At 34.5% G+C, this 14,454-nt stretch overlaps 1 protein-coding gene across 1 annotated transcript; it reads left to right on the forward strand.

The window, feature by feature from the left end:
* Positions 1-6,968: 6,968 nt before the first annotated feature.
* On the forward strand, positions 6,969-10,639 carry LOC115999711 (WD repeat-containing protein 44-like). Its single transcript, XM_031239599.1, has 8 exons — positions 6,969-7,222; positions 7,552-8,758; positions 8,911-9,001; positions 9,092-9,249; positions 9,338-9,389; positions 9,520-9,584; positions 9,677-9,770; positions 9,869-10,639. The coding sequence occupies exons 2-8, from the start codon at positions 7,577-7,579 to the stop codon at positions 10,411-10,413; spliced, it is 2,187 nt and encodes a 728-aa protein (XP_031095459.1). The 5' UTR covers positions 6,969-7,222; positions 7,552-7,576; the 3' UTR covers positions 10,414-10,639.
* Positions 10,640-14,454: the final 3,815 nt, after the last annotated feature.

Below are 14,454 nucleotides of genomic sequence, written 5' to 3' on the forward strand. Positions count from 1 at the left end.
CATTATATTTTTATGTACTTGCACACTTATCTATGTATTTAATTACACAACATTTCAAGCCCAAACAATATTTTTTATTTATTTATTTTGATTAAATGAGGACAAACAGTATAGCTGGATGAAGAAAAAAGATGGATGTATTGAATGGGATAGTGATTGAAGCACATGGATAGGTTAATTAATTAATTGGTCCTAGCTAGTATTTACTCCATCAATTCCTATTTCCCTATGAACAAAGGCAATTATTATTATTATTATTATTATTATTATTATTATTACTAGTATTTTCACCCGTGCGTTGCACGGAATGAATTTGTTATAATATTTTAAGAAATATTTGAATTGATATACAATTATATAAATTATAACATCGAATATGAGTATGAATAAGTGTATAAATGCAATTATAGTATGAGTCTTCCTTGCATGCAACAAATATCACAAAAATTCAGTGTTCTAAAATAAGTGTATAAATGCAATAGGTAGATAATTTACATTATTGCATCATATTCATTAATTTAATTACTTGTCGGTTAGTTATTGCAAGATCTTGAGGTACACTTATATTTTGATATTCAGTAAGTATAACTATATTAGAGAAAAAATTTACATGGGAGTAATGGGATAATCAGTTGAGTAATTGTTAGTTGACCGTAGAGCGTTGTGTTGGAGGAAGAAGATGATATATAGTGAAGATGATATTGCTCTTCACTATATATCATCTTCTTCCTTCAACACGTTGATATTCTCTGGACAAATAACTGTTGGAAAAAAATTAGCATAAAATGGCATTTTACTGGCAATATTGTGGTACAAATATATGTGGGGTGCACTTTCGATTTGGGTCGGGTCAAAGTGGATTCGTGTTCTTCGTAGTTAGACGAAAAGAATGATATATTGTACGCTCAAAACTGATAATGGGTGAATGAGAAATTGGTTCTCAAAGTTGACCCATTTGAGTTAGAAAAATATAAAAAAAAAACCTTTCAAGTAACTTTTGTCCCACATTGGTTTGAGAAGTGGTTTGCACCACTACTTATACAAGAGTTTTTCTAAGGCTTATTGAATTGTATAGCATAGAGGCTCTCTCTCGCACGCAAAGGGGGGGGGTGCAAATGAAATCCCAAAATGAACTTAAAAAGGCTTGACTCGTGCGCCGACACCTGCATGCACGAATGTCGTTCAGAAAATTGGTTGGCCTTGCGGGTTGAATTATGCCAAATTTTTATATTTTGTACAATATTAAGCACCATACCATAATACAAGTTAAAACTGAGGATATTGTTTTTATTAATAGTATAGATTGCATTGCAGAGAAATATATATACTGAATGATTACCATTAGTAATTCTAGTCTAGAAGTGTATTACGAATACGAACGTAGGGAATAATATATTTTATTAGGAATTCTATTTGAATTTACAATTGTATTAGGGATAGGAATTCTATTACCATATTTTACAATATTACGCACCATACCATAATACAAGTTAAAACTGAGGATATTGTTTTTATTAATAGTATAGATTGCATTGCAGAGAAATATATATAATGAATTATTACCATTAGTAATTCTAGTCTAGAATTGTATTACGAATAGGAACGTAGGGAAGAATATATTTTATTAGAAATTCTATTTTAGTTTACAGTTGTATTAGGATAGGAATTATATTACCATATTTTATAATATTACGCAAACCATAATATTATAGGTCTGTTTTGGGCGGTAAGTTAAAACTGAGGATATTGTTTTTATTAATAGTATAGATTGCATTGCAGAGAAATATATATACTGAATTATTACCATTAGTAATTCTAGTCTAGAATTGTATTACGAATAGGAACGTAGGGAAGAATATATTTTATTAGGAATTCTATTTTAGTTTACAATTGTATTAGGGATAGGAATTGTATTACCATATTTTACAATATTACGCAAACCATAATATTATAGGTCTGTCTTGGGCGGGAAGTTAAAAGTGAGGATATTGTTTTTATTAATAGTATAGATTGCATTGCAGAGAAATATATATACTGAATTATTACCATTAGTAATTCTAGTCTAGAATTGTATTACGAATAGGAACGTAGGTAAGAATATATTTTATTAGGAATTCTATTTTAATTTACAATTGTATTAGGGATAGGATCTGTATTACCATATTTTATAATATTACGCAAACCATAATATTATAGGTCTGTTTTGGGCGGGAAGTTAAAACTGAGGATATTATTTTTATTAATAGTATAGATTATTGGACCAACAATAGTGTGCAAAAAATGTATGGAGTAACTAGTTTTTATAGCATTTATAATAAACTAGCAAATTAATAAAGTGTCAAGAGCTTGTGGTCTAGTGGCACCAAGGTTGTACTCTCACATGTAAGGTTGTGGGTTTGAGTTTCAGTAGATGCGATATTGACTCCATACTGCATTGTAACAAGAAAAAAAAACGCAAAATAATAAAGTAAATACACAGTCCAGTACAATTCAACTACAATACCAACCTTCAAAAAAAACATTTTAGATTTGGCAAAAACTTGTGTGAGATTGTCTCACGAGTCTCAATCCGTGAGATGGGTCGGATTCTTAATTTATGAGACCAAAGATTCAACTCGTTTCACGGTTCTGTGAGATGGTCTCACACAAGTGTTACTTTTTAGATTTTTTTTTGTTCACTTTATATTTACAATATTTGTAAAATTAACCATGTCATTTTTTTTCTTTCACTAATTCTCAACCGTTAATTATCCAAATGAATAGATCAAACAATTACGTCCTCACTTCTCCATGTTCTCACTTGAACCTTTTATATATATATATATATATATATATATATATATATATATATATAATAGCGTTCAGGTGCATACGGGCTGCCCAGGAGAGAACTACGAACGAATCGCAGCGCGCCACGTGTCCAGAATGTAGTTGCACTTAACGTTATAACTATGTAATGTTATAATTAGATGCACACAAGTACATAAATGTTAATAAGGTAAATTACTTGCACTTGTAAGTGAAAATAGGTGCACACGTGCAAGTAAAATGTATTACCAGTGCAAGTAAATTGTACACTGAGAATCAATACTAAGTGCACCTAATGTTATAACTAGGTGTACCTAGGTTACACCTAGGTGCATGAATGTTAACAAAGTAAATTACTTACACATACAAGTGCAAGTAAAATGTATTGCAGATGCAAGTAAAATATATTACAGGTGCAAGTGAATTGTACACTGAACATCAATACTAAGTGCACCTAATGTTATAACTAGGAATATCTAATGTTATAATTAGGTGCACCTAGGTTGCAACCAGGTGCATGAATATTAACAAGGTAAATTACTTGCATTTGTAAGTAAAAATATTTGCGAAGAAAATAGGAATGAATATTAACAAGATAAATTACTTGCATTTGTAAGTGAAAATATGTGCGAAAATAGGTGCACTTGTAAGTGAAACTAGGTGCACTTATATTACAATTACTTGCACCAAAGTTCCAGTTTTACAAAAATGCCACCGCGTCGTTTTTTTTAAAATTACATCTGATTCGTTGACCTGCACACGTGGACGGCTGTGATGCGTTTTCATTTCTTTCATGGGCGACAGTTCGCACGGGAGTGTACGCCTACACACACACACACACACACACACACACACACACACATATATATATATATATTACGATTCAAATGCGGTTGGGGTGTTCAGGTGCAATTGTGTGGTGAGAGTAGAGTCATTGATCTTGCCAAAATCAACATTCAAGATTAACAATGTTTTAAAAAAATGCAGTGGCGATTTGGTCTTTTTTCATGTGCGTCAAACTTAAGGTGTGCGATTTTTCTTCTTAAGATGCGTGGTTTTGAGCTTAAGGTGCGTTAGTTGTCGAACTTAAGTGCGTCGGTTTAAAACTTTAGGTGTGTGGTTTTCTTTCTTAATGTGATTTTCCTTCTTAAGGTGCGTGGTTTTTGTGCTTAATAAGCTTTAAGGTGCCTGGTTTTGAGCTTAAGGTGCGCTAATTGTTGAAACTTAAGTGCGTCGGTCTAAAGTTTTAGGTGCATGGTTTTCCTTCTTAATTAAGGTGCGTGGTTTGTGTGGTTAAGATGCGTTAGTTGTTAAAACTTAAGGTGTGTGCTTTTTTTTTTTGCCATTCCTAAACACAAACAGTATTCTTTATAAGATTTTATCTACAAAGCCATATTTATGTTAATCCAGTTTAAGGTGCATCAGTTTAATTTTTCTTATAAAAAAAAAGAAAAAAAAAGAATAGATCATCGGACAATCGCGCGCACGGGAACCTTTCCCCGCACCTAAACCCTTCCCTACCTATCTAGATCACCGGACAATCTTTGAGGAATGTTGTGTTTCTTAGGGGGACTAAGATAGCATGAACCAAACATGAAAATGTGATATTCTAAAGCCCACATTCTCTTGGTTATGTTGTATTACTTAAACCAAACACGTACTCCCTAAGAACTTAAAATTGAGTTACTATTGAATCTCATATGAAGAACTCTAAAAGTTTACTTTAAGAGAATTGAATCAATCTTTTTTCGATTGGGGTGACAATTGATCGGGAAAAAGCATTTATATTTGTTGTCGTATATACTACTCGGTAGGTAGTATGATTATCGGTTTTTTTTTTTGAGTACTACAATCTAACCCTATATATAGTATCTGCTCAAACAACATGATAATGCCAATATTCTTGATTGGGATGGGACTCGAACCTGAGACCTTCCATTTGGAATAGTAACAGTGATGCCATCAGACCACAAGGTACTTGGCAAGGAATTATGAACATTCAATATAGGAAAGGAATTGATGGAAGGAGGAAGTTTCTGCGGGATTGTGAAGGCGGGCCGTCGCTATTCAAAATCATCATAAAATTAAAGATGAGAGGATAGGAATAGTCATTTCAAACTTTGGCCGTGTTGGTCGTCGTCGACGCGTTAGGACGACTTGGGCGTTACCACTTTATTATGGTAATTGGTCTTCGTATCAATTAAATCACATTCTTTGACCTTAAACGACATAATATAACATTCTTAAACAAAATCAATATTATATTTGGTATGTTAAAACCAAAAAAAAAAAAAAAAGAGTTGAATGTGTTTGTACTCGACCTTTATTTCATATATTGTTGGTAGTCTTACGTTTTATTTTAATATGTATTTTTCTCTGTATTATTTAAAATTATGTTTGAAAGTTCACTGGTAAATATGCTATGGATGAAATGATTTTTTTTTCGTTTTCTTTTATATAGTATGGATGGCAATGATGAAACTTAATTGGAAGGAAATTAAGACAAGATAAAAACAATATATAAAAAGAAAAAAAAAATCAGTTTTAATTTGCTAACTTCTGTGTTTTTTTTTTTTTTTTTTTTTTGTAATAAATGGAAAAGACATTGATATTTTGGTTAAGTGTTAGAAGAAAAAGATGCATGTAATTTTATTCTTAAAATCATGAAGGGTGTTTTGCCACCATTTGAGATTTTACTAATATTAGTCACACTGTGGGTCTTAGTGTAACTTAATTAACTGAGAAAATATGTAGTATGTCATACATATTGAAATCTTTTTTTTTATAGGGAAAATGGCGGTTTTAGTCTATTAGTTATGCCTAAATTGTAGATTCAATCAATAAATTATTGTTCTATACAATTTTACCCCTTTAATTATGTTGAAAGTGGTTGTTTCAATTCATTACTTATAAATTTTGTTAACATAAAAAATTTATTTTGATTTGTCAATACCTTATTAGTCTACAATTTAGGCATAATTAATGGACTAAAATCGTCATTTTCTAACTCATTTTTTTTAATTTCAAGAAAATGAATTCCTTAGTCTCTTTATATATTTTATTTTTCACATTTTGAAAAAATATCTAATATAAAATTCTATGTTACATGCACATATTTTTATTATGTAAGAGCAGTTGAGTCTTTATACTAATTATTTTCAATAATTTATTTTTCACCCATAAATAATATAATCAATAACAATAATAATAATAAACAATAACAACTAGTTTTTTTTTTTTTTTTGGTGTTGAAAAGAATAACAAGTAGTTACTTATGCCTAATGGTGTTATTTCTTCACATTTTCTAATGTCATTGCCAAGTCTGCTTAGAAACCAGTCCAAACTCCAAAATTACCAAAGATATTTGTGGTGCTTACATTTTGGTCAATTAAACATTACTTTTACAAAATCGCAGGGAATTTAATACATTTGACATCTAAGTAATAATTAATTAATGAGAGTTAATTAAGTTGATGTAAATGACACGAAGATTCTTTATTGTTTCCTCAAGTTTTTGGTAGCATGCATGAGCTAAGTAGTGATGCATCTATTTATCTTTCTGCTAATCCCCAATTAGCCCTTCCTACTTTACTCATGAAATTTTTATAAATGAAACATTCATATATACCTTTTACTTTTTACCCTTGCGTGGTTGTTAAGAAAACATTCAGCAATAATAATCTCATTAAAACAATTTTTTCTGAGGCCACCTGATTTATTTTTTTAATTTTTAAGGTTGTAATTTGTATTCGCTTGAATTATTATCAGAAACGTCATCAAAATTTTAATTACGGGTTATTCCAGATGAATGACCAGTTATTAAGGTTAGATGCATCAAAATGACAAGTTCGAGTGTTTAATTGTATTTTTTAAAAGTTTAAGAGTTTAATTATACTTTTTTGGGTAACATTTGAGGATCTATTTGATCCGTTTTCTTTTTGGTTTGGTTTTCTTATTTATGTAACGAATACATCCATATTTGTTATTACTATAATTTTAAAAAAAGTTTGAACTTAAAATTAAATCGTCACAAATTAAATCATATAGGGAGGGATAAATCGTCACAATCGTGGGGTGAAGGGACGCAACGAGACGTGGGGCAAAACCGTCAAACAAGCATCTCTTATTTCCTTTATCTTTATACAGTGGTTGTTCTGTCCATCGAAAGTGAAAGTCTGAACAACGAGAGACCATCTTCCACCCTTCATACCTTTCGTCTTTTTCTCCGAAATATCATTGGTTTATTTATTCTTCTTTTTTTAATTTCTCATTTTTTTCATTTTATTTGGGTGGAACGTCAGCCCTTAATTCTTCATTTACTATTTTTGGGCTGTTTTGTGGTCTTCAAAGAGTAAAGATCAGCTTCAGACAAGCTGATTTCTGGAGGTTTTTGACACAATTCGGGGAATCCGAGGTGAGGGAATTTATGGGTTTTTATTTCTTTGATCAGTGAAATTGTCTTTCTTGAATTGGGTGTATGAATAATTATATATATGCATTCACGAACAATTTCTAGGCTCGCGTAGATTTATATTATGAAACTTCCTTTGAAATCGTTAGTTTTTTTGTTGCTGGCCCTATTGTTATTAGGCATGGGATCCTTTACGAGATCTAGGGATGCAGGTTTTGATTGATATTGGCTATGGGTTTTGAATTTTGATGTTTAATTGTGAAATTGAATTCTTTTATTATGTTTGTGGGGTATGTGTTCTGATTTTAGTTTTAATGTTTTGCTCTTTCAAGGAATTTGGTTTGATTGGTTTGGGGAATGATGGGAAGTTGTAGTGCAATTGATGGAGATGACTTCTTTGATAGCCATGAAGAAGAAGAGATCAGTTCTGATTCGGATTCTGATTGTTATGAGTCAAAGTTTAGTACCAGGAATGCCAATGGTGTGTTAGGGTATGAAATTTGGACTAAGAACCCAGAAAGTGTTGATGAACGTAGGAGTAGACTTTTGAAATGGATGGGGTTGGGTTCTGATTGGAGCACTACGAATAAAGATGAATCTAATGATTCATGTTCTGATGAAATCAAGATGGATGATAGAACTAGGGATAATGGTGATACTGTACTGGCAAACTCGGATTCCGAAGATAATTTCTTTTCTGGTCGGTTTTCTCAATCTTCCCCGTCAAATGAAGCTTCTGAACTGGCTCAAGATGATGCTGAGGTGGAAAACTGTTCTTGGAAAATTAGGAATTTGGATGATGGGTCAGAGTTTGTGGTGGATGAAATGGGTCAGGATGGCACACTTAGTCGGCTACGTGAAGTGCGTTCAAATAAAGTGGTCACTGTCGAAGAGCTTCAAACGGCCCTCGGGTCTTCAGCTTTGGTGCAGAAATTATTGCACCGGGATTCAAAGCAATCTGATAATGGTGTTACGAAGAAGAAATACAAAACAAGTTGGCTTCAGAAGCTAGCTTCTGTCGCTCATCTTGACGATAAAAGTCACAAGTCAAAGGGAGCTCATTTGAATTCCAAGGGGTCTATAAAGGCTGGCACCAGCATTCAAAGAGTCCGAGTTCATGCATATAAAAAACATTCGAAAGAATTGTCCTCACTGTACACCGCGCAAGAATTTCATGCTCACAAAGGCTCAATCTTGACAATGAAGTTCAGTCCCGATGGTGAGTACCTAGCAAGTGCTGGAAAAGATGGAATTGTGCGTGTTTGGAAGGTGGATGCTGCCGAAGCCCCTAAGGATCTGAACAATCAGGATGTCGATCCTTCCTGTTTATACTTCTCACTGAGCCATTTATCTAAATTAGCTTCGCTTGAAATTGATAAGGAGAAGATAGGCCAGCTGAAAAAATCAAAATCGAGAAAATCATCAGAATCAGCTTGTGTCATCCTCCCACCAAAAGTATTCCGGATTCTAGAGCAACCAGTACATGAATTCCATGGGCATGTGGATGAAGTTTTGGCCCTTTCCTGGTCAAGAAATGGGGTTAGTTTGATCTTTATGCTGCTTAACAAATTAAAATCTGCCAGAAATATTAAAATTCTATTTATTTTGGTTTTTGTTAATAGCTGTTGGCTTTATTTGTAAAGTTGCCTAGAACTGTACTAATAATTTGAATGGGAATGTTCACACTGCAGTATTTGCTGTCGTCCTCTGTTGATAAAACAGCTCGTCTGTGGCAAGTAGGACATGATCAATGCCTTGGTGTTTATCCGCATAATAACTATGGTGAGCCTATTTACTTCACACATAAATCATAATAACTGTTTGTGTTTGTGTTTGTGTTCGTTTGTATTTATTATTTTACTCTTTATGCAGTCACCTGTGTGGAATTCAATCCTGTGGATGATAACTATTTTATTAGCGGTTCAATAGACGGAAAAGTACGTCTTTGGGAGGTGCAGCGTAGCCGAGTGATTGATTGGACTGATGTTAAAGAAATCGTGACTGCTGTGTGTTATTTCCCTGATGGAAAGGTTTGATTAATATCTTTCTTCTTTTGAAATGAAGGGTTTAACTTTTCTATAGTTTTGGATTTTAACGGCACCTTTTTTGCTGGTGCAGGGTGGCATTGTGGGATCCATGGATGGCAATTGCATATTCTATGATTTAGTAGGTGCGTATACCCTTCATCTTTGTTTCGGAACAAATTGATTTCTAAATTCATGTGATAAAATTTAGAAATAGATTAAACATTGGGATTAAGCAGTTATGTTGGATGCTAAGTTGTTGCCTGCCTTTTTCAGGTAATCGTTTGCAGATGGGCTCTCAAGTGAGCTTGCAAACGCGAAAGAGAATAACTGGATTTCAGGTAATAATTCAATATGTATCCCGCAAAATTATTATTATTTTTTCTGTGATTGGTTTTATGAACTGAGGAAAATTCATTGTCACGTTCTCTAGTTTTGCCCGAACGATGTGAGCAAAATTATGGTTACTTCTGCTGATTCACAAGTTAAAATACTTCATGGCTCCAACATTATCTGCAAATTCAAAGGTGAGTATAGTGTCTGCTTCCCATTTCTTGTGCTAAGACTATCATCATGGTATCCAATCCACTTAGGATTAATACAATCTTCTTTCCTCGTCCTACAGGCAGCCGAAATTCTGGAAGTCAAGTTCCTGCAACCTTCACGTCAGATGGGAAGCACGTCATCTCCATCTCCGAAGATTCAAACGTGTATATCTGGAGCTATACTAGCCAGGACCAAACTGCTTCTAACAAAAAGACCGAAAAGAGCGTATGGTCATCCGAGAGTTTCTTCTCCAACGAGGCCTCAATCGCCATCCCCTGGTGTGGGTTCGAGACCAACTCGGCCACATTGCCCGGGAGAGCTCTGGCAAACGGGGACATCAACGAAAGGAGGCTCTCGTCTTCCCCAGACTGCTTCTCTTTGAGCCGCAGTTTCTTCCTGGACTCGTTGAACAAGGGATCCGCGACATGGCCCGAGGAGAAGCTACTGGATCGAAGCCCAGTAACGGTGTCGCCTTCGATATCTAAACCGGATTACAAAATTTTGAAGAATGCTTGGCAGAGTGCTTTTAGTTCTCCCAACTTATGGGGGCTTGTGGTGGTGACTGCTGGGTTGGATGGAGTCATCAGAACGTTTCTCAACTATGGTTTACCAATTCGTTTCTGAGATCTGTTGCCATGGCTAAGTTGAAGACTGGAAAAAAGTATAGGTTACAGGCTTCTTCTAATGTATAGCTATAATATTCATTTTGTCCAAAAAAAGGGGGGAAATTACTGTAGCTTTGTTTTTATAAGGTCGATATATGTAATGTATAAGCAACTAAATTGAGAAATATACAATTAAATTATATGGCTCCAATTTAAAATGACACATATTCATGATTGTTCCAAAATATTATTTATTAAGTATTTTATTTTGCTCATGAAATTATGCAATATTATTGCATGAATCATATTCCAAAAACCAGTAAGCATATAACATGTGAGTGGAGCAAAATTTTGTTTTTAAATATAAAAATAACGTTGTTTTAAATCGTAGTCACGTATTGTGATTTGCTACGTGAACCATGGTCCACATAATAATTTTGCGAAAATCATGCTACGTGAACCATGGTCCACATAATAATTTTGCGAAAATCATGAAAGCAGACCTGAATGACTTGTGTCGGGCCACAACCATGGGCCCAAGGCCATTGGTTCTTGGCACCCCATCCACATGACTCATATCTTTCAAACTTGACATATTATAATTGCCTATTAATTTATTTTTAAAATGCCCGTTGAAGCTTTTTCTTTTTCCTTTTTTTTAAAAAAAAAAAATTACAAAAACAGCTTTGACATTTACGAAATGGGTTTTCAAGTGAAGGTATATGTGAAACTAAATTTGTGTCAACAAAGTAATAGTATAAGTGAATCCCGGGTTTTATCAACATTTTTAGGATGCTATGGGTAACAATGTTTCTTCCTTTGCACTTAGCTTATTGCATGATGGCCAGTTTCTTGATGGCCTATGTGATGCTAATGTGGTTTTAATACCTAAAAAAAGGAAATCCTGAGTTTGTCACTAATTTGAGGCCCATTGCATTGTGTAATGTGGTTTATAAAATCTTGGCAAAGATGCTGGCTAATAGGATGAAGTCTTTGCTTGATGAAATAATCTTTGAGTCATAGAGTGTTTTTGTCCCTGGGAGATTAATAACTGATAATATCCTGGTAGCCGCAGAAGTGGGTCATTTTCTGAACAGGAAACATTTGGGGAAGGTGGGTGCGGGGCTTTGAAGTTAGATATGGCAAAAGCCTATGACTGCATGGAGCACTATTGTAAAAATCGGCCAGGCCGTTCCGCTTTCACTATTAGGCAAAAAAAATCGTCTGACCAACTAGGCGGCCAACTCGTCCGAGTCGGTCGATTTCATCCGATTTTGACCGAGTTATTTCGATTTTGACCAGTTGTTGGAGCCTGGACTGCTACGGTAAGTTTTAAACTTTAAACCTTTAATTTCTTTTATTAGCTAATCCAATTTATTCATTAATTTCATAATCTAATTTATTAATTACTCTCTAATAATTATTCATTTATTTGATTTATTTCATACTTCATTAATTAATAATCATTATTACCAGATCCTTCTACACACCAGTAATACACAATTGACAAATGATTCACATAGATGCATAAATAAAATATGAACCCGAATTTTATTAGTCAAAGCTGAAATAGATACGGTTATGTGGGATGTATAATGATTCATTATTAGTTATTTTTTATAGTTTGCTACTTTAAATCTTTGGTTGATTGAAGTATTTTTGAGTATTTCATATTTGTGTATTTTTATTTTTTAATATTGCTATGATGTTATGACTTATGAATTATCATTATTTCATTTATTAGGATGTGTTATTTAATTAAATGTTGAAAACGATCTCATTAAAATTGTCAAATTGCAAGTCTGTCATTGTTTATTTTGTGCCCGCGGTGCTAAGCGCTACTTGCGCGCCTGACTAGCTCCTAGTGCCTACTGCAACCATGGCATAGAGTGAGGATTTCTGAAGTGAATGATGGAGGCTTTCGGTTTTGATGTAAAATCGGTTGGTTTGATTATGCTGTGTGTCACGTCAAGTTCCTATAATATTCATATTAATGGCGTAAATGGTGGAAGGGTAACCCTTACTCATGGTTTAAGACAAGGTGACCCTCTATCCCCATATCTTTTCATCATTTGTGCAGCGGGTTTCTCCCTATTGTTGCAACAGGCTCAAGTTCAGGGGAATATTCATGGTTGTAGGGTGGTTAGAGGTGCCCCTGCTATCTCTCATTTATTCTTTGCTAATGATAGCTTGTTGTTTCTAAAGCCAATATGCAAGAAGCAAAGTGATAAAAGAGTGCTTGCAAACTATGAGGGCCTATCAGGGCAAGTGGTAAACTTCCATAAATCCAGTATTTGCTTTAGCAAAAACACCACTGTTGGGGATCACGAGGCTGTAGCTGTTGTTCTAGGGGTTTCCTAAGCGGATAATTTTGGTAAGTACCTTGGCTTACCCTCTTTTGTAGGGAGAAATAAACAGGCAGTGTTTAGTTACATTGAAGATAAAATAAGGCATCGCATTGGCTTGTGGGGTAAAAAGTTACTGTCTCGTGCTGGTAAGGAAGTTCTTCTAAAGAGTGTGGCCCAAGCCATGCCTACTTTTTCAATGAGTGTTTTTTTACTACTTGACTCGCTCTGCCTGACAATAGAAAGGTCTATGAATCGTGTGTCCTCCTAAGAAATTTGGTGGGGTTTCGGAGCTAACAAAGGTATTCATTGGATGGCATAGGATCGTGTGTCCTCCTAAGAAATTTGGTGGGCTTAGTTTTAAGGATTTGCGGAAATTTAATTTAGCAGTGCTTGGTAAACAGGCTTGGTGTTTCCTTACTAAGCCACAATGCCTGGTTGCACGTTTATATAAGGCCCTGTATTTTCCAACCACTTTTTTTATTGATGCCACCCTAAGAAGTTGCCCAATCTTTTGCTGGAAGACTATCATGTCAGCACATGAGATGGTATGTGGGGGTGTGAGAAGGAGGATTGGTAAGGGAGAATGAACTTTCATTTGGGAACACCCTTGGTTATTAGATGTTTCTAACCCTATGGTTCAAACTGTTATGCGTAACAATCTGCAGGGCTCTATGGTTTCTAGATTAATTGATATGAGTATGCATACATGGGATTTACCCTTGTTGAGGAACATTTTTACCCCAGAAGATGTGGAACGAATCATTAAAGTTCCTATTAGCCCCTCATATGATGACTCTTGGTACTGGGTGGGTGACCCAAATGGGTGATATACTGTGAAAAGTGGCTATAGAACGCTTGTTGGCGAATTTACTGGCATCTCGGGTGGTTTTGAAAAATGGACAAAGCTATGGAAGCTAAAAGCCCCTCCTAAGTGGAGGACTTTTCTCTGGAGAACTGGTTATAGCATATTTTAACACAAACAAATACCCGAGTATTGAGTTATCGATCCACAGTGAAGCGGGGCGTATCGAACACTAGTTACTAACATATTCTTATGAAGCTAATCCTAACGAAAATGGTGTTTGAACGGTTGCAAATATTGTAATAAATAAAATAAAGAAAGCTAGTCGATGAAAACAATATAGAGAGAGTGGGATTTTCGGGTTCGAGTGTTTACTCACCTAGTGCCTAACTAAAAGATATATTTAATATGGGTTCTAACAAATGTGGATGATTGCATTCACAAAAGGGAAGGAATTACTCCCATAATTCAAACCCACGATAAGGAACTAATCAAGAACAAGCAATCTAAACGAAATCCCTTAACAAATTTGCCCTCTCCCAAGGTGCAAAAGTGAGTGCTCTAATATATGCCCTAACTTCCATCAAGACACAACTATAGCAAGATACAAGTAATTTAGGCCTTTAATCACAGGCATCACAATAGAAATCACAATTACATCATAAGTATAAAACTCAAATATAAAACACATCATTAAAACATTAAGAACAAGGCACAATAGGTTCATAAACAACTTTCACCCAAAAATCCCTAATAAGTTTAGCCACTCATGGCTAGTATTGAATTCAAAGCACAAATGTTAAAGAGTTTACAAAAAACTAAGAAAGTAAAGAAAAGGGGGAAGAGATTCTCCTGAATGTAGTCTAGCCTTTCCTTCTTCCTCCAAAGCTCTTGTAGCTCTTTGATGGTG

This window comes from Ipomoea triloba, chromosome 12, assembly GCF_003576645.1.
Source record: "Ipomoea triloba cultivar NCNSP0323 chromosome 12, ASM357664v1".
Lineage (NCBI taxonomy): Eukaryota > Viridiplantae > Streptophyta > Magnoliopsida > Solanales > Convolvulaceae > Ipomoea > Ipomoea triloba.